At 35.6% G+C, this 18,191-nt stretch overlaps 1 protein-coding gene and 1 long non-coding RNA gene across 4 annotated transcripts in view; one reads left to right on the top strand and one right to left on the bottom strand.

Annotated features, from left to right (window-relative positions):
• KLHL4 (kelch like family member 4) overlaps positions 1–18,191 on the bottom strand; it is a 94,607-nt gene that overhangs the window by 5,344 nt on the left and 71,072 nt on the right. For all 3 annotated transcript variants that reach the window (XM_068956816.1, XM_068956815.1, XM_009687476.2), the window contains 7 exons: positions 17,092–17,265; positions 16,505–16,641; positions 13,560–13,756; positions 8,838–9,050; positions 7,564–7,750; positions 4,518–4,742; positions 2,552–2,714 (listed from right to left, as the gene is read on the bottom strand). In XM_068956816.1, coding sequence (XP_068812917.1) covers positions 2,552–2,714; positions 4,518–4,742; positions 7,564–7,750; positions 8,838–9,050; positions 13,560–13,756; positions 16,505–16,641; positions 17,092–17,234 — 1,265 coding nt within the window. In that variant the 5' untranslated portion in view covers positions 17,235–17,265. The remainder of the gene's footprint in view (positions 1–2,551; positions 2,715–4,517; positions 4,743–7,563; positions 7,751–8,837; positions 9,051–13,559; positions 13,757–16,504; positions 16,642–17,091; positions 17,266–18,191) is intronic.
• The window catches only part of LOC138068714 (uncharacterized), a 71,514-nt gene that overhangs the window by 51,324 nt on the left and 1,999 nt on the right, over positions 1–18,191 (top strand). Inside the window, exon 2 of the long non-coding RNA XR_011143424.1 lies at positions 16,054–16,146. This is a non-coding gene — a long non-coding RNA (uncharacterized lncRNA). The remainder of the gene's footprint in view (positions 1–16,053; positions 16,147–18,191) is intronic.

Below are 18,191 nucleotides of genomic sequence, written 5' to 3'. Positions count from 1 at the left end.
GGTATGTCATGTCATGCTATGCCATGTCATGTCATCTTTTCTGCAGTTCAACCTAAAGGCACTTAGATACAAGTGCAGTTCTTTCTCAGCTGGATGTTATGCTTGTAGTGTGTGGCAGGTGCTAGAACCTGAATTTAAGTGATCTAGCTGGGGTTCAAACCAGCTGGTGTTGGGAAAATGTGTTATAATAAATGGTGAAAATCCATGTTAAGGACCCTGGGGTTTTGTGTGGCTTTTTGCCAATGAATTTTACAAAGCCGGAATTTCTTTTGTATTTCAAGCTATCTTGATGCTGTTAGAGTATGTATACAGGATCTAATAGCAAAACAACTTTAGATGTTGAGTGTCAATTTTTCCTGTGTCTTTCAGACCCTTGCTGTTACTTACTGCTATGAAATTGAATTTACCTAGTGCAGCTAATTAGATATTAGGGAACAATTCATTTTGTCCAGAGTAAGATACCCAAAATGGAGCAGAAGGATTGTGCTTGAGAGGCACCTGTTTTTCTCCTGTGACTAGAAGAGTTTTCAGATCCCTCTAATATATAATTTAACAAGAAAAATCTCAGCCAATGTGAGAGTAATACAAATTTCTAGTAATACAAGATTTCTGTTTTATAGTCTGCCTTTTAATGTTTGTGAATTGGAGATAGATTTGAGCTTTGTTGTGCAATTTGTTGCTTAGCCCATACAAAGCTTGAGTATTTGTTTTGTTTTCTTTTCTCCTCTTGCTCTTAGCTATAGTCTACTTGTTTACACAGCTTTCACAGGAAGAGGATATAACTGAGTATGTGGGCAGATTGGATGGGGGTTCTTTGTTTTCCACCATGTACCTAGAAACATGGCAGAGTCATCTAAAAACATATTTTTCCATTCTCCAAGGAAAAAAACAAATATACCCTTACTGACTGACGTTTTCATTAGGTTTTTCATCGTTCAAAAAGCATTGTTACCATTTAAACTGAAAGAATTTTCTGGTGGGATTGAATAACAATTCTAATTTCAGTAGTGCTACTGTAAAAAACGTAGTGTGACTTAGGGAAACAGGAAAAGTAGAAGCATGCACCTAGGTTAGCCCACAGCAGTAATGCTGAATGAAGGACATTTGATCTCAGCTTCCCCCGTTATGCCAGAGATTACATCACAAAACTAACAGACATGATTTCAGTCAGGTCGGAGACAGCCTGTATCAGGAGCAACTGAGACCAGAGTCAGGATCGGGCTGGATTTCCTCCTTGACAAAGTGGTTTCCTGCATGTCACTGTGGAAGATACTAACAGGAGTTTCTGGTGAAGGTTATGCTGAGACCATTTCCTCTGAGATACAACAGGGACTTGAACAGACAGTTCTTCCCTCAAACTTCAGACTTACTGATTAAAATCATGTGATGTATGAATGCAATATCCTGATTTGTATGCAAGGAATTTTTACATCTGCAAATATCTGTCTGTTGGCATCATTTTTACTGCTGCATTATCCTCCTCCTTCATAACCCGGTGGAATTTAAGAAGTGAACCGGGAAGCCTGTGATAAGGTTTCAGGCCAGATGCAGTCCTCTGCCTACAACTGTCCGTATCCCTCCTAGCCCCTACAAACTGTCATTGCCAAGAGGCTTCCACAGAGTTAAATAAGAAGGTGATTTGGCCCAGGCCATGTCACCAACATAGCTGGATCATTTTACCAGGCTCTTGTATTTCCAGGACCAAACTGTCTTGCTGAACAAGGGGAACAGAATTCTGTCAAGCATTAATTTACAAATTGCTCTTCCTCATGCTGAAATACAGCAGTTACCAAATAGGAACATAAAATAAGGTGTAACACACCTTATTTTCCAGGTAAAATACAGCTTGCACACTAGATTCAAACATATGTCTGTTCCCATATAAAGACACTACGTGGTTTTAGTGTCTTAGGAGGATGCTTAAGTTTTAAAAATCTTGTCTGGAAACAATTTACAGTGTACATGACCTCAGTTTATTTAAGGGGTAGATGAAGGGTAGAATAAAATTGATCTGGATAACACTTAGAGAAGGCTGTTTATTCCATGCCTGAATATTAAATTTGCCTTCTTTTAATTGAACATACCATATATAGTCTGGCTTTTAAAAATTATTCTTGACTATGAACTTGTCAAGGCTGTAGATGCATGCAGAAGGATGCAGAATGACAGAAGCATGTTTCTATAGAAGAAGTTCTTTCAAATTGTGCTTCCTTAGGCATATTGATTTAAAAATGTAAAAGTAAACTTAGAACACTTTAAAAAGAAGTTGATCTAAGTCTCCCTAAGTTACATTCCATGTAAAATTCTTACACGCGTGTTAGAATATTTCTAAATTTCTAAACTGACTGCAAATTTGAGAACAACTTACCACACGACAGAGTAAAAGCTTTTCTTTCTTATTTTTGCACATTACAATTTCTGTTTATTTTCTTGAGGTGATTAATTACTATATGATTGAAAAGAATATTTTAAGAAGTATATGGCCATCTAAACAAAAGTAAGCAAGCAAGGAAGAAAATGAAAAGCAAACAAGTTTTTCCTGTTCACATACTTGCTATTTAACGCTGCAACCCCCACAGTGCTTCTTGGAGTTGACATGCTAGCAACATAATTCCACTGACGTGCTTGGGGATCCCATCTTTCCACTGTATTAAGGTAACTCCATCCATCATGGCCACCAACTGCATACATTGGTCCTTCAAGCATTGCTACTCCTTAAAAGATGGAATTAATGACAAATTGCAGTATCTAATAATTTCAGTGACTGATAATGTATTAACTTCATGCTTTAATTCCCTGTATACAGATAAGCAATTTCAGCTGATATTAAAGTATCTCAAAGCTGCCTTGTCATTGGGCAGGATAAACATACCTACACAAAGTACTTCACATACAGCATTTTTCTGAATAAGCATTATCTTTTGCCAAAAGATCAGAGGAAATCTGCTTTATTTGTGAAGTTCTCTTTTTGGGTGTTTATCTGTTCTGTTGACCCTGTTCTTAATCAAATTTGAGCCCCTACATGTGAAACAATGCTATTCTTTTAACAAAAAGCAAAGTTTGAGCTAGGCAATGAAAATATTTGTCCAAAGCAGCTCTCTAATCCTGTGCTCTGATCTAGCTGAAACTCTGTAGTCACGCCAGCATGAAGCCTAAACTGAGTGGGTTGCTGTCCTTATTTGTGAAAGTACCATAACGTTTTAATGCCTGTAAAGGGAGCACACTTTAGGATAAGAACTGACCTGTATCTGTTCTTGTGCCTCCCATTTTGTGAGCTGCTGCTGCCCCTTTTGTTGTTTACTAGCTTTGTTAGTACGGCAAAATGTGTGAATCTGGCGGCTTAAAGGTTAGTTTTCTAAGTCTCTCCTTTCAAGCCTAAATAGCCTGATTTTTTTTTTCAAAAGTGCTAACCCCCCACCCCAAACTCACACTGAAACTAACAGGAGCCACTAACAGGTGGTGTAAGGCAGCTTTGCAGATCAGGTTGATACAAAGTTAGAAGCCTAACTTTGGGCACTTAAATTACGACCTACTTGTTCGGTAGAATTTTGCCTCTGCAGTTGGTAATCCTACAAACTTGGATAAGAATTAATTGATTATTTTATTTTTGTTTAGTCTTTTCCTTTACTACTTCTGTTTGTTTTTACAAATTTGACAGGCTAACAGCTAAAAATCCTACACTACTTTTTTAAATAAGACCTAGCGGTGGCAGCAGGTAGACCACAAACCAAGCTTTCCTGAATAACTCTCCATCTGTGTTTTTATATTATTCATTAAAATAAATATATTCTACATCCTTTAAACTTACAAATGATTTCATTTAATAGCTTTTCTATAAGCATAAGAGAAGCCAGCCTTTTTCATAGCACCTATACTATATAAATATACTATATAAATAATTCAGAAATCATCATAATCCCACTTATATGGTCTCCCAACTTTAAACTTTTCTTTATTTTTTGTAGTTCCAAAAATAAACTCTTGATTTCATATTCATATTGTTTTTCCACTGTGAACAGTATTAATGATTATAGGGCAGTATAGATTCATAGGTAATAAGCTATGGCAGAGCTCTGTGAAATTTCTTGTAATGGTAACATGAAAATTAGTAAAAGTGTACTTATTCCCTTACAGCAATCTTTTCTTCAGTGTCAGTTATTCTATGATCTGATTTTCAGAGGTGTTAGATGGATACATAAGTCATCTTTTTCAAAAATGGAAGATCAGGCTGTTACTCTCTTGGAAACATATCTCTTGACCAGCAAATTAGATTTAGAGTTGATTATTTTCTCTGCTGCTTATATTTTGCAATTCGTTAACGGTAAAATTAGCTCTGGAAGGCTAATGCAGCGGTTAGGTGACCGTTAATAAATATCAGCTCTCTCTTGGAAAATATTTCTATAGATGTTGTTGCATGTTATTAAATGCTTTAAAAATGTAATATCAGCAGCGTTTGTGTCAATCAAAATTAAACTGTACGTGATACAATGTATTTTCAAAGAAAAAGCACCTCTTACCAAGACCATGTCTGTGCGTTGACATAGGAGGCATTATAGTCCAAACTTTCGTGATAGGGTTGAAACATTCAACAATATTAGAAGTTTTCAGACCATCTCTGCCCCCCACAATATAGAGTTTGTTGTCAATTACTGCAACTCCAAACTGTAATCGTCTACCGTTCATGGTGCCAATTTGTATCCAACTATTAGTCCTAAGGTCGTATTTTTCTATTGTAGTGGTGCCTGTTAAAATACAATTATCAAAAGTTAAAAAATATGAGATAGCTGTGAACTGATCAGAGCCCAGCAGTAAGTAGTTGGTCCACCCCAAAACATTATTAAACTGTAAAACACAAATTGTGGACTTTTATTGTTGCTCCTTGAGAATTTCAGTTACAAAGTGTGAGCCTAGTGAGACTGGCAAACATATGAGAATAAACTAAGGGCAAGAATATGCAGAATTAGATGTCAACAGATTTTTTAACGCTGAAAATTTTGGAGATAAGTTAAATCTGTTATTTGTTTTTTATTCTTTATGAATACAGTACATCACAGCTCAGTACTCCTTAACCATGTTTGTGCTTAAACCATTAGCACCATCAAAACCTAAAAAGATATCAATGTGTCTGTCTGACTTAGGACGTGAGTTGCATCCTCCTAAAAAGTTTTGATGCTTTCCTGTCTATGACGGAGACAGGGAGAAGGCTGAGCTGCATGCAGGTATACAGCTGCCTCGCACAGGCAGCTTCCCTGAGGTTTATCTTTGCAGAGCCCTTGCAATAGCTATTTCTCTGCTGCAATATATAAGCTGTATTTTCAATTTTTTTATGTCACTGAGCTTTTAGTAATGTTTTTACTACAACTATCCATATGGCTCATGCCATAACTCCCTGCCATTCAAAACTAGGACTTTTCCATGCACTGGCTCCTGTCAGTCACTCAACAGCAGCAATTGCTCCTGTGAGAGCTGATTTAGCGCAGCGGGGAGGTGGCTGACTAACAACCAGGTAGGCAGGAGGCAGTTGCCACTGGCGTATATAGTGCAGCCTGTGGCATGGCTTCAGTTTGACTGAAGGCACCCAGATGAGAAAAATAGAGCTTATTTCCTGCCTGTTCCTTAACTGGAATTTGAAAACAGAGAAGTAGCATTTTCAGTACTACAAAAGGCAGTTAGCGAGTAAGGAATTGCTCATGACAGCAGAACAACCATGCAACGAAACAGAAAAGAAAGGTACTGTTTGCTTTGGAGATATTTTCCCAAGTAGAGTCTGAAATAGGTCATCTGCTATACTTAATAAATTTACTGAAATAAGAACTTTACTTATGATTTCTTGTTTTCTGTTTCTTACCTACATGCCTTTCTAAATGTATTGACTGAGAAGTAAGCTACCTGATCCGCCAGCAATAAGAGGAAGAAATTCTACTTTTCCCCCTCTCCTATCTTCTTTTCTTCTGAGCAGCTGGATTTCTTTTGTTCTTTCCGTGTGGTTAGTCTGTTTGCTATTCTTTGCTTTGATTCCTTCTAATTTATTTTATGCTAGCGTATGAGTTTCTCAAAATTCTCAGCTTCAAAAGAAGTATTTCATGTACTAATGGAAAAACAGGAAAAATGCATTAAGGTGGATAGTGTGTTCATACCCTGTGGGTTGTAATTTTTACAGGGGCTTGAAAGTAGGTTTTTAAATTTAATGTGATTTAGGAACATGCACATTTTTCAAAACACTAGATCAGAAGTGGTTCTTTGATCTTCTTTTGATCATTCTAACTTGAGCTTTGACTTCACGTACCACCTGAGATAAGCATAAAACCCAGCTTGGCACTGTTTGAGAGTTCGAGTTTTCTTTATCGCATAAAGCATGTAAAGCACAGTATTGCCAGAGGTGGTAGTTACTCCCTGCACAGGGCTGTTCTTCCAGGGCCTCGTAGTTTCTTAGGTGGTGTTGCTTATCTTACAATCCAGCACAGGCTCAAGGTATGAGTCAGAGATGTAACTGGGTGAGTCAGATATGTAACAGGACAGCAGGAAGGAGAGGAAGTGCTGTTCTTCTTCAGCATCAAAAGGCAAAAGTTCAAACAATTGGCTTTATTCCAAGGTAATAAGTAAAAGAGGCACAAAGAGGAAGCCCAGATGTTCACTGAAATAGCTCTTTTCTGTATAACTGAGAAAATGAACTAGGAAATTTTATTATTATTTTGGTAATAATTAGTTTAAGGATAAACTTCTAGTTCTTCTGCATGAAGGTAGCAGTTCAAGATTTCTCCTGTAGGAAACATCAGTCACCAGTAACATTTTGGAAAACATGAAATAGATTAACTTCTTTGTGATTCTATGAATACTGAACTCCCAGAGCTAAACTGTAATACAGTTCATCAAGACATTAGACTTTAAAATAATTACATTTGTTTGTATCGCACCAGGCTGTGGATCTGAGGTTAAGGTTCAGGTAGAAAATTAGTTAACATCCTGCTCACTATATAAAATAGTGTAATTTGTAAAAGTGTTATTTAGATCTCTATTTCTCTTTTTATATCTGTTTATAACTTATAAAAATGCTATCAGATTATAAAAACAAAAATAATGTCCATAAAATTACTACAAAGTGTAAAAAAAGGAAGTGTTTGGGGGCATTTCACTTACTATGTTTGTCTGCATGTAATTCTGAAACTAGTTGCAGTTGTGAAAATCAAATCATAAAAACTGACATGCATTTATAACATTTAACTTTTAACTACAAACCTGAAAAAAAAGTATATGCAGTACTGAAAATAGGTGCGCATACTGCTACAGTCATGAAAAAGTGAAAATCTTGCCTGAAATTTTATATTAAGGTTCGATAAGCTTTAGCTAAGACTTTCTAAAAGGTCATTAGTGCTTTTTGATTTTGTTTCCCTCCTCTTTCAAAATGTTCCAGCCTCCTAGCTGTTATCCAAACATGGGGTACAGGGTTCTAAAATGACAGTAAAAGTGTCTTGAAGTATTCCAAGTATTTTTCCTTCTAATGTTTAATGTTGAACTGAACGGATTTTTAAAATTGGATTGAATTAAACAAATTTCCAAACTCACCTTTAGTGGCATCCATACCTCCTACAGCATAAAGTGAACCTACTGTCGACTTTCTAGGCTTAGTTCGAGGACTCTGCATCATGGACCGTCTCTCTGGTAGGAGATGGTACTTCATAGCCTCCATAAGAAGTTTCTGACACTCTAGGTCATCTGCAAACATTGGACTATTTTCTAGATCGGCTAGTAACTAAGAAATGAAAAGAAAATGTATTGTTTACATTTAGATCTTTAAAAGTTGTATGCGTTTTAGTCATTAAAGCATTTTTAGCTAGAGACACTCATTTTCAGTTCACTTTTCACCTTACGTTTGCTGTAAATTTTGTTTTGATACAAGTGAAATAGCATGAAGGTGAGAAAAAAAGTATTTAAATATTATCTCTTAGCTTTATTTTTTGTGAAAAGTCTGTTCTACCCTTTAGAAAAGGTTAAAATTACAAACATAACATTGTTCTTTTTGAAGCTAAATGGAAATCTTTTTACATTAGTATAAGCAAATCTAATACATAATACTGAACATCTCTGCTAATATCAGAATGTATTAAATGAAGTGTGTATTTAAAATGAAATATGTCCAACATTTTGGTACTTAACCCACAGTTATATACGCAATGCTGCTTCATTCATAGAGTCCCATAAAGTAGTTGTAGTGTCTTGACAGTGTTGCTATTTGTGTAAGCATTTCAGATGAGATACACAGATCTAGTATCACACAGATATGACAATATCAATTTACTGTAAAACTGTATATCTGTCTCTGGAAAGATGTGTATCTGATATTGAAAGAATATTGAAAGTGCCTCTTTCAATATTAAAGGACATGTAATGCCAATACTCAGAACAGTCAGGAATAACCTAGATAATGCTGGTTTTATCTACTTTTATGGTGATAAAGTCATGACTTTTTAAGTATTGTGCCTCATACATCTTGTTAGCTTGCTAAGACTAAATCAATGTATTTGCATAGTATCTAAGTTTCTTTAGTACTGGAGGAGAAAATGCTACCCACCAAAGAAACACTTTACACTTTTGAGACACTGTTAAACTGATAGTTTTATAGAAGTAAATCTGAACCCAGTAACTACAGAGTCATTGTGGAATTTTTTTTAATTCATTTTTACAAATAATAAACATATTTACTACACAGTTTGCAAAATAGTTTTTAAAAAGCTCCAAACGAAAACTTTTATAAAGAAATTTGTTCTCTACCTAAATAGTGCTTGAGGCAAGCATTTCTCTTAGTAGTCGAGTTCCCTGTTAACTATTCACTTGCATACCTGGGGCGGAAGTAGAGGCAGTCTAATATAAGAAAGAAGCATGCCTAGGTCTCGTTGCCTGTTTTGCAAATCGTGCCTCACCCACATCATTAACGCCTGAAATATGGCTTCTTCATCTGGAACATTGATGTCATCACTAGACAGGAGCTTTGCAATTTCATTAGCAGGAAGTAAAAGAAATTCCTGGTTTTTTATTACTTCTGTGAAGTGTTCCTGGAAAGAAAAAGGTTTAAATTCACTCATGATTTTCACACCTTGAAATAACATTTTCTTAGATAACGTAGGCTTTTCTGCATTTCTTTTCCATTCCAGAGGATAGGCAAAGGCAATACATATTCTAAAGATTACTGAATATAATCTGGCTGGCTTCTTTCATTTATTCAAGCATAAACCTGAAAGGTTATTTCTTAAAAAAAAAAAAACTATTAAAAGAGAAAGAAATATGTTTAAATGGAAAATACAAATGAGGTTCAGATGGTATATCATGTAGAGCATTTCTGAGATTGTCCATTAACCTTTCCTATCTGGTATATAGAGACAATTTATGGTTAGGTGTGCTTCGCTCTTCTTTAAAAATAGTACGCATTCTTTCATGGAAGAATTAATTTTATTTAAACCCTTACTCGTTGATGCCAGGGATTTGCGGTAGCAGAGAATGTCTGCAGTACAGAGTAGGCCCCTGGATGTTTCCCATAAATGGGTGGGTGTTATTTGTCTGGGTTAACACAGAATTTTAGACTTTTCCTTAGTTTCAGATTTTGATATCTGAAATAGCAGCAGACTGACTTTAGTCTATCCCTAGACTTTCCTTTCAATTGACAGCTCCTCAGCTCCTTGCAAAAGCTCTCACTTTTATGTGAGCAGGAACTCACCAAAGGATCACGTATAGCATGTTTTCCCATTTATATTCAAGAGCTTTTAAGAAAATGTAAACAGCTCTGTGATACATCTTTTAAGTGACAAACATGAAGATTAGGGTTGGCCTAAAACCTCGTGGGAGTCACTTTTCTACAACAGTACTAAGTAAAAGTGTTTGTCACTGTTGCAGTGATCCAGCCTTGATACATCACTGCAGAGCACAGGAAATAACAGTCGTTTCTGTAGTCAATGTTTTCAAGGGAACGCATTCAAGAACAGAGGAAAGTTTCAGAGGAAAAAGTGGGGAGGGAATGCAGACAAAATCTCATTCACAGAAATCTTAAGACCTTCTTCTGACGAGCCTACTACTTCCAGGCAGGATTCAGGAACGAAAATACTATGGGTTGGTGTTTTCCGAGAAATACTTTGGAATATCTTCAAATTGTGCTTCAAAGAAGTAAAATTACAACTATTTTTGTACTTTTGTAAACTATATATGAAACTACTAACAAGGTAGACTAGTACTGTGTTGATCAGTAAGAGAGGCTACAAGACAAGCAATAATGGTGAATTTATTGTTCACTTTTTAAAGATCTTTAAGCTTTTTAAAGATTATTTTATATTGTCTAGTGTAGTAAATGTTTGTGGCTTAGGACAATTAGCTACAATTATTTCCTGTTTTCATGAGTAGTGAACACAGAAAATGAACTATTTGTCCTTGCCTAATTTCCATTCAAGTTAGTGTATTTGATGTTAATAATAGTACCCCTCATTTATTAATTTAGAGGAAAACATTTCATATGTCTGATTTATAGCCTTCCTGTAGAAACTGACAAAATAAAAATCTCCATTGTACAGTGAATCCATGTGTGACTTGTATACAAGTTTGTACAAAGCTTCACTGTCTGCTTCGATACTGTAAGAAGGTTCTCTTAACTGATCTGGGAATGGTGAACTGCAATGCATTCTGCTTTATTTTCTCTTTCCCTAGACTGGGGTATGCTATGCTGGCCAAAGGAAGACTGGGAATACGTGATTTATAATTGTCTCTCTAGCTTTACATCGCCCGAGATTTATGGCCACTTGGGAAATCCCATCTACCATTTAAGGGAGATTTTCATTGTTCTTTGCTTCCTTAGTATTGCGGGACTGAAGAACAATGATCATCTTCACATTAACCTACTTGCACATGTATTTGTCAATATGTCACGTCTCAGGGATTAGCCACTGGCAGTTTTATCCATCAGTGCAATCTTAAGACTGCAGCATAAGAGAAACTCAATTTGAAGATAAAAAGTATGTCCTAAGAATGCCAAGTGGACATTCAAATGAACTGTATAAATTATGTCATTGTCAGATTCCACAGTCTTAAACAAATTAGATTCAAACCTTGGAATTCTTTTGCAATAATTCTGCCAAGTATTGACTGTATGTCTCCACTACCAGTAGCAGAAAATATAGCAAGGGAAATTAAACTCACTTTTCTAACAGTATTTCTAACAGTATTTTTTTGGCAATAGTAAGGTTTGCTTCCTTGTGCTAATAATTCCAAAAGAAAAAAGTTTCATTAACAAAGCTGCTTTTATCATTTATTTGCAAAGCAGTGTATTTAGGTATATATGTCTGTATTTGAAATATTATTTTCCATCTACATACCTGAAAGTAATATATCTTACTTGAATATATCAGATTGAAATAGGTCAGCTAAAGACATTTTAGTGACTGATATTTGTATTACTTGTTTTCAGCAGTCTCTTAACTTTCTGTAACTCTTTTCAAGAGTACCATGGATATAAATATAGAATTATCAGTGATTGAAGGAGATGTTAGTTATGCTCTGTAATGTATATCCTGCTTTAATATTTTGTGACATCCAGAGAATAGGAACAGGAAGGCCAGTTCACATTTGGTTGCAAATATAGCACAAGATGTTTATCAGAACAGGCTTTATCTGCATGAAAAGATACTAGGCAGGAAACCGTTAATAGTTTGCATCAATGACTAAAGTAATTGAATGGGAAGGTGGCCAATGTGTTTGTTTTTATTGAATGAATATGTTGTTTACAGTTGATTATCTTCTGCAAATGTTTAAACACTACTAGTTCATTTGTACGGTCTCTATATTTACAGTACGACATTATAGTTGTTCCTCTAAGGTGCACGTTTTCAAGTGGTTGAGCTTAACATGAAACAAAACAGAATGTTTTATCAGAATGTTTTATCAGAATGTTTTAACAGAATGTTGCATGCATTGTTACGATCTCTTATTCTCTAAAGTCTTTTGAAAAATCAGTTCAGGAATTTTTAAAAAATTGCTTTAAAGTTATTTCAAAGAGGTGTAGATTTCCTTTTCTGGGTTTAAACTGTGAGTACCTGAAAACTTGGTAGATGGCTTTACAGTGTGCAAGCTCCTGCTCTTCCATTGCAACATCATCACTCTGTTGCATGCAAGGTACAGCAGTTGGATCTAGAGGTGGAAGTGCTCCTACTTGTTTTCAGGAAGGCTAGCGTAAAGATACGTACACTTTACAGTGTTTTTAAAGGCCCAGTATGCATTTATATGTGACAAACAGATATGGTTTTCACTTTAAAAATAGTCAAAATCTAAGTCTTGGGGAAGAAGGGTGGGGGATTCAAATGGCTAAAAAATTTAACCACAGAAGTCCCTTCATTGTTTAGTGTTGATAATCACATTATTTTATTTGTTTTGTAGAAGTCTGGACTGTGAATTTTAAATGGTAAGAGCTGATGTCTGAGTGCTTGGGCTGATGACACTGGGAGAAAAGAGACAATAAGGGGGAAAGCTCCTGTTATTGGCTTAGTGTATAAAACTGTGTGGAAAAGGAAAGACAATGATACTATGCAGAGGCTGAACCTCTATCTTAAATGCCAATTTTCAAACTTTCAAATATAAAAGGAATCTAGACTACTGCTAAACAAACCATTCATTAGCATGACAGGCAGGAGCACAAAGAGCGCCCTCGGCCGGCACATAAGCGTGCAATCTACTGCGGGAATTCTCGGGAATTCTCGCAGCGTTAGGAAGCCTCTAAAGTGCTTTTGACATACTGCGCTTATATTTCAAGCTTAAAGCTACCATGTGTCTCCTCATAAGTGGCTCTTTTTTTAAATCTATTTAGCTGTAGCAATTGCTCTTCTTTTTGTGTTTAAAGTTGTTACAGCACGTCTTGTTGCACTGAATATTTATCCCTTGATTTGGTTTCACAGCAAGCTATCTCGCTTCTCTGTTTCCCACAGGCTGAATATTCATTTCTTGCTTTGAGCCAGAGGAGGATTACGCTCAAGTCAGGGATGTGCTTCTTTTCAGTTTTTCAAATATTTCCTATACGCCCTTTATTGTAGCTGTTTTTTTGTGAGCCTCACCTTAAAATCAGCTTTAGAATTTTCTTTGTGTTGAATCAAACACAGCAGGAATGAGGCATTGGTGGTTTTTTTCTTGACATTAGTCAGTTTAAGGCCCTATTACATTTTTTGGAAGAAATGTGTACAGATTATATTGCACATCTAAATTCAATACTTATCCCCTTCTACAAGGCACAATTTCAAAAGAGGGAAAATGGAGCTGAATATTTGATTTTCTAGTGTGCTTTTCTCTGCTTCTAATACTTTAGAATCAGTCACAGTTCTTAAATTTCCTCTTGGAGAATAAGCTGGACACATGTCTCCTGGGGTTACTGACTGTGCAGATCCCACACTGCCAGCCACTGCGTCAGTCTGGGGAGCGCAGCACTCATAGCCCAGCTCAGCTGACTCTGCCTCACCAAAGCCCAGATGTTTTCAAGGAAAGTATTTACACCTGCTGTTAGCATTATAATTTCAAAGCAGTTGGATTATTCATCTTACCATAGTGTATGTATGTGCCACCTTCAGGAGCTCTGTGCAGCCCTGAGCATCTCCGAAAGAGCGAATCCCTAGGCAGTTTGAAGGATGGAGCTGCTTCATCAGGAAGTTACAACATACCTCAATGACCTGAGATAGCTGGAGAAGACAAGCTGCAGCTAGCAAACTTTCTATAGTGTCTTCCTTTAACTCTAGAATACCTGTGCAGTTTGTACAGAGAAAAAATACAGGTTCTCAGTCATTATCTTTGTATCTGCATTTACTTGAAATCTTCCCACTCCCCAATGTTTTCTTCCTCTGAAAAAAAAAAAACTTAAAAGAATGTTCCTGTAATTCATAAATTCATTTTCTTTTTTTGATGAAGAGTATATGATGAATCTTTAAACAGATTTTTTTTTTAACAGGCTTACATGTTTGGTAGATTTTGAATATCGTCACTGGAACATTTTTTATTGGAACTCAAATACTGTTAGATCTGATTTGGCTTAGAAAAGTGAAATGAGGAGGAAGATATGATTAGGTGAAACCCTTTCACAAAATTCATATATGAATTTAAATATATTTATATATATATCATAAATTTCTATTACACACAATAACTTCAGTATCAGAAGCTAGGAAATGCCAACAGTCAGCATACACAGGAAAATTGATTTCTTCTGTCTTCTCTACTTGTGCATCTGAATTTTTAATGAAATGATTATAAGATGTGAGAACTTCGTAATGTTCATTGGATAGACTAGAAGGTGTTCGTTTAATGAGATCTTCCATCTTAGTTGTTTGGTGTATAGCTTAATTCCCCAGTTGATACACAGCATTAAAATCCTGTTCTGAAAAAAGAACTGTATTTTTTTTTTATGAATGCATTTTACAAGTAGGTAAATAGTCACAATACCCAAATGCCTCAGAAGCATTAATTTATTTTCCAGCTTCCTCTGTGAACAGATGATATATACCATCTCTATTTAACAGATGGAGAGTTGTGATATGGAGAGATTACGATCAAAATTATCATCAGAGAGCACTCTAAGAGACTTCTTGCCCAAAGTTCACTTCTGATTTATTTCCATAGAATATGTAAACAGTTCTCAAAGTTATAGCTCTCATCTCCTCTGAAAGTCGCATTTGTATTTCATTACCCAGAAAAAAGTAACATCCACTTAAGAGGCTTGGGTACAGTCACATGAAAACCTGTGACAGTGGGAAAATCCAGTTTTCCAGAGTTCAGCAGTCTTAACTTACAACAACCCCGTTTGCTTCATACCTTATATAGTAAATAAACAAACTGAAAGAGCAGAAATTTCGTCAAGTAAGATGATTTTGACATACATACAGATAGTAAGTAGCCCACTACCCAGCTTCATTGTGCTTGTACTAATCCATTTCCTTGGGTAATATATGCTAATTCAGTGCCATAATATGACTGCTTTACAGATGTTATGCAACGTTCCCTCAAGCCTGTGATTATCCCTTTGTTTGTACCCACAAACACAAAAGGAGTCTGTTTTGTGTGTAGAAACTTGTGTTTCCAATCTGATTCGCAGATCGCTTGTCTTTCTGGAGATTTATCTCTTTATGCAGTAGACTAGCTATTTGAAGTGCCTTACTTAGTAAGTGAAGGGGATCTTCTATTTTTGACATTTTTGCTAATACCAATACAGTAAATATATTGGGTCTTTGATTTCTTTTTATACTAACCATTTTTAAATTACTATAAAGACATAAAAAGATACCTATGATACTTCTTTCAGTCTCTCTGTCTCAGTACGGATGTTGTGGAGAGTTGTTTCATTTCAAAAGCCAAGCAAGCAAGCAAGCAAGCAATGTCCTGCATGGGACATCAGATGGTGAGGGATCTAGCGAATGTTACTGGTATTAGACATTAACTGAGCAGATGGATCAGCTTACCTAGCAAATGTTCATAAATGCAGAAGGTTGTTATGCTGGTTAATTAGGAATTGTTACATTCTGGAGGAGCAATTCCCTCCTTGCGAGATGTAGGCGTTTTTACAGAACTGCATAGTTTGGTGGGGGGAAGGGGGTTTCTCTTTTACTTTTCTGGCTAGCGTAACTGCCATCTGGCTAGAGCAGCTTGCCAAACACCAGAACCTGCACGCTTCCAGAATCTGCATAGGTTTGAATGATCTGGGTATTTTTAATTGCAATATATACAATATATATATTGCAATATATAACAGCTATGTTCTGCAGTATTTCTCTCTGCTCATTACAGAGCAGCTGAAAGGCGTTTTGGAGTTCTCTGATTTGGTCTTTTTGGCTATTAGTTCAAGTGTTAAGCGATCCAGCAAACATGGGGGTAAATTTTGAAAAAGAAAGAAAAGAAATTGAGGAAAATATATAGACATTATTTTTTGGTATTAAGATAAAATATTTTAATTTCATTAAGATAAAGTCTCTATAATTTTTAGAGAGCACTGAGTAAACACATTTAAAATGTAATGGCATTTTCTCATCGTAAAAGTTGTTCTGTTCTTAGGTTTGATCATATTTCTGCCACCCTGCCAAAACATTTCTACGGCTATTCACGACAGGAAAGTTCATAATACCCTTCTCTCTTTCACTACACAAGGTGAGCAGCAAGCAAAATGTCTTATTCCCTCTTTAAAATTGCTAAAATAATTTTTATCTAGTTAGAGAAAGATGATGTCCTAATAATAAATTTATATGTTTATATTTCTTTATATCTTCTACAATAAGTTATTGGAGCATCAGGTATCTGTTATTATCGGCCTTCAAAATAAGGATTGTTTTATCAGAACAGTAATATTTATTTATCATATTTAGAGAAAGCTATACATTAACTATGCATATGATCTCTGCCTATGTTTATGTAATAGTATGAAATGGAAGAAGTGAAAATTACGTATGCATTTAATAGGTTTTTATCTTCCTTTACAAAACTGATGAGGTAAGGGAGGAAGAATTACCTGTGTAGGCGTAGTGCACCAAAGCTTTCAGAGCATCTGGGTCTACACCCTCCATTTTGATTTCTTCTTGTTTTGCTTCACGCACATCATTTGTAAACATTGCAGCAAAATAATCAGACACTGCACTGAGAACCAACCTTGAAAGAGAAGCATTTTAGGAGGGATACAAATTACTTCACAATCTCAACAGCAAGCGTGAAATTCAGTATTATTATATAATAAATTGTGTGTGTAATAGAAACATTATCTTCAGTATAGGACTTGAATCTTACAGCAGTGAGCAATAAAGTTAAAGGGTAATTAGTAATCTAATTTTCAGAGCGCTTGTTTATGCAGTTTTGCTTTTAGTGGTGTCTACAGTTTGACAGCAGCAAGAAGACAGGACAGGCTGTATCATTGGTTCGAAGCTGGGTTTCTTTCTACCTGAAATAATGAATATGAAACTCTGGTCACATCATTTTATTCTGTTAGTTGACGTGCTAATTATAGTAACCATTCATTCATAACTAGACAGGACAAGCATAAATTATCATCACATTTGGAAATTTCAGGCTTTGAAGCCTTGTAAAGAGTCATGAGGAAGGTACCTGTGAGCTGGAATCTTTTGGTCTCCAGCTATGAGGAGAACATCACACAGCTGCTTCTGCTGGAGATAATTTTCCATTTTACGGAAAGTTTGCTCTGCATGGTTTGTAGATCGGAAATATTCATCTGAGCCATTGGTGTTCATTCCAAGTAGTGAACTGCTAGTTGTGGATAACCTGGGAGGGAAAGAGGCAGTGTAATTACTGTAGTATTATAAATTCTGATTATGCTTGTCATATAATTTTTGTTCAAAGGGCATAACAGAAATGTTTAAAAATATATAGTTTTTATGATCCTGGTCTTACTATGCCTTTTTCCGTTTCTTTCTGTTTGTTGTCTGCAATTTTTCATTCACAAGGTTGCATTCAAGCCCTAATGTCAATGAACAAAAAAAACGTTATACAGAGCTGGCTCTACTGAGTTTTCTACTTCCTGTCAGTTTTAAGTCAGCTATGCACAGATTGCATAGTGCTGACTAGTCAAATGCAGCCTCCTGACCACAAAACACAAAAACCTAAAAAGTAAAGCTATTCCTATGATATTAACGTCTAAAGCATCTTGTGGTATAAAGTTTTGGATGCTACATGTCTTTAGGTCTTATTTATATTTCTATTTTTCTTCATAGTCTCTGATTGTGCTTTACTTTGTACTTTAAATTGTATTACTAAATAGGAATGAATTAAAAGATAATCTAACAAGGGCCATATAATTCCACACAAATAACCTAACCAAAAAGCTGATGAAATCAACACATTATATTGCCTTCAGAATCTGAATGCAAATAATAAAGACAAGCGAATTTTTCTGCTTTTTCATGGAAATGTAAAATATAAATGTATTCCTCCCACTCCAGAATTCTCCTAGCTATCCAACTTAGAAATACGTGTAAAAACTATATACAGGTTTTCTTTTGATTTCACTGTTTTTTTTAAAAAAAACATCATTCCTTACTACCTTTTCAATATATATTATGTTACACATTTAAATATATTTTTATTATTTTCTTAGAAAAATATTTCTTACTGCCACCTGTTTTTGGTAAAATATTAATGCATTTGTTGACATACATGATATCATATGCCTTGAAAAAGCTGCAATCTCC

This window comes from Struthio camelus, chromosome 11 (assembly GCF_040807025.1).
Source record: "Struthio camelus isolate bStrCam1 chromosome 11, bStrCam1.hap1, whole genome shotgun sequence".
NCBI classification, from domain to species: domain Eukaryota; kingdom Metazoa; phylum Chordata; class Aves; order Struthioniformes; family Struthionidae; genus Struthio; species Struthio camelus.
Note: the sequence above shows the minus strand (reverse complement) of the source record. Positions and strands in the feature narration are given on the sequence as shown.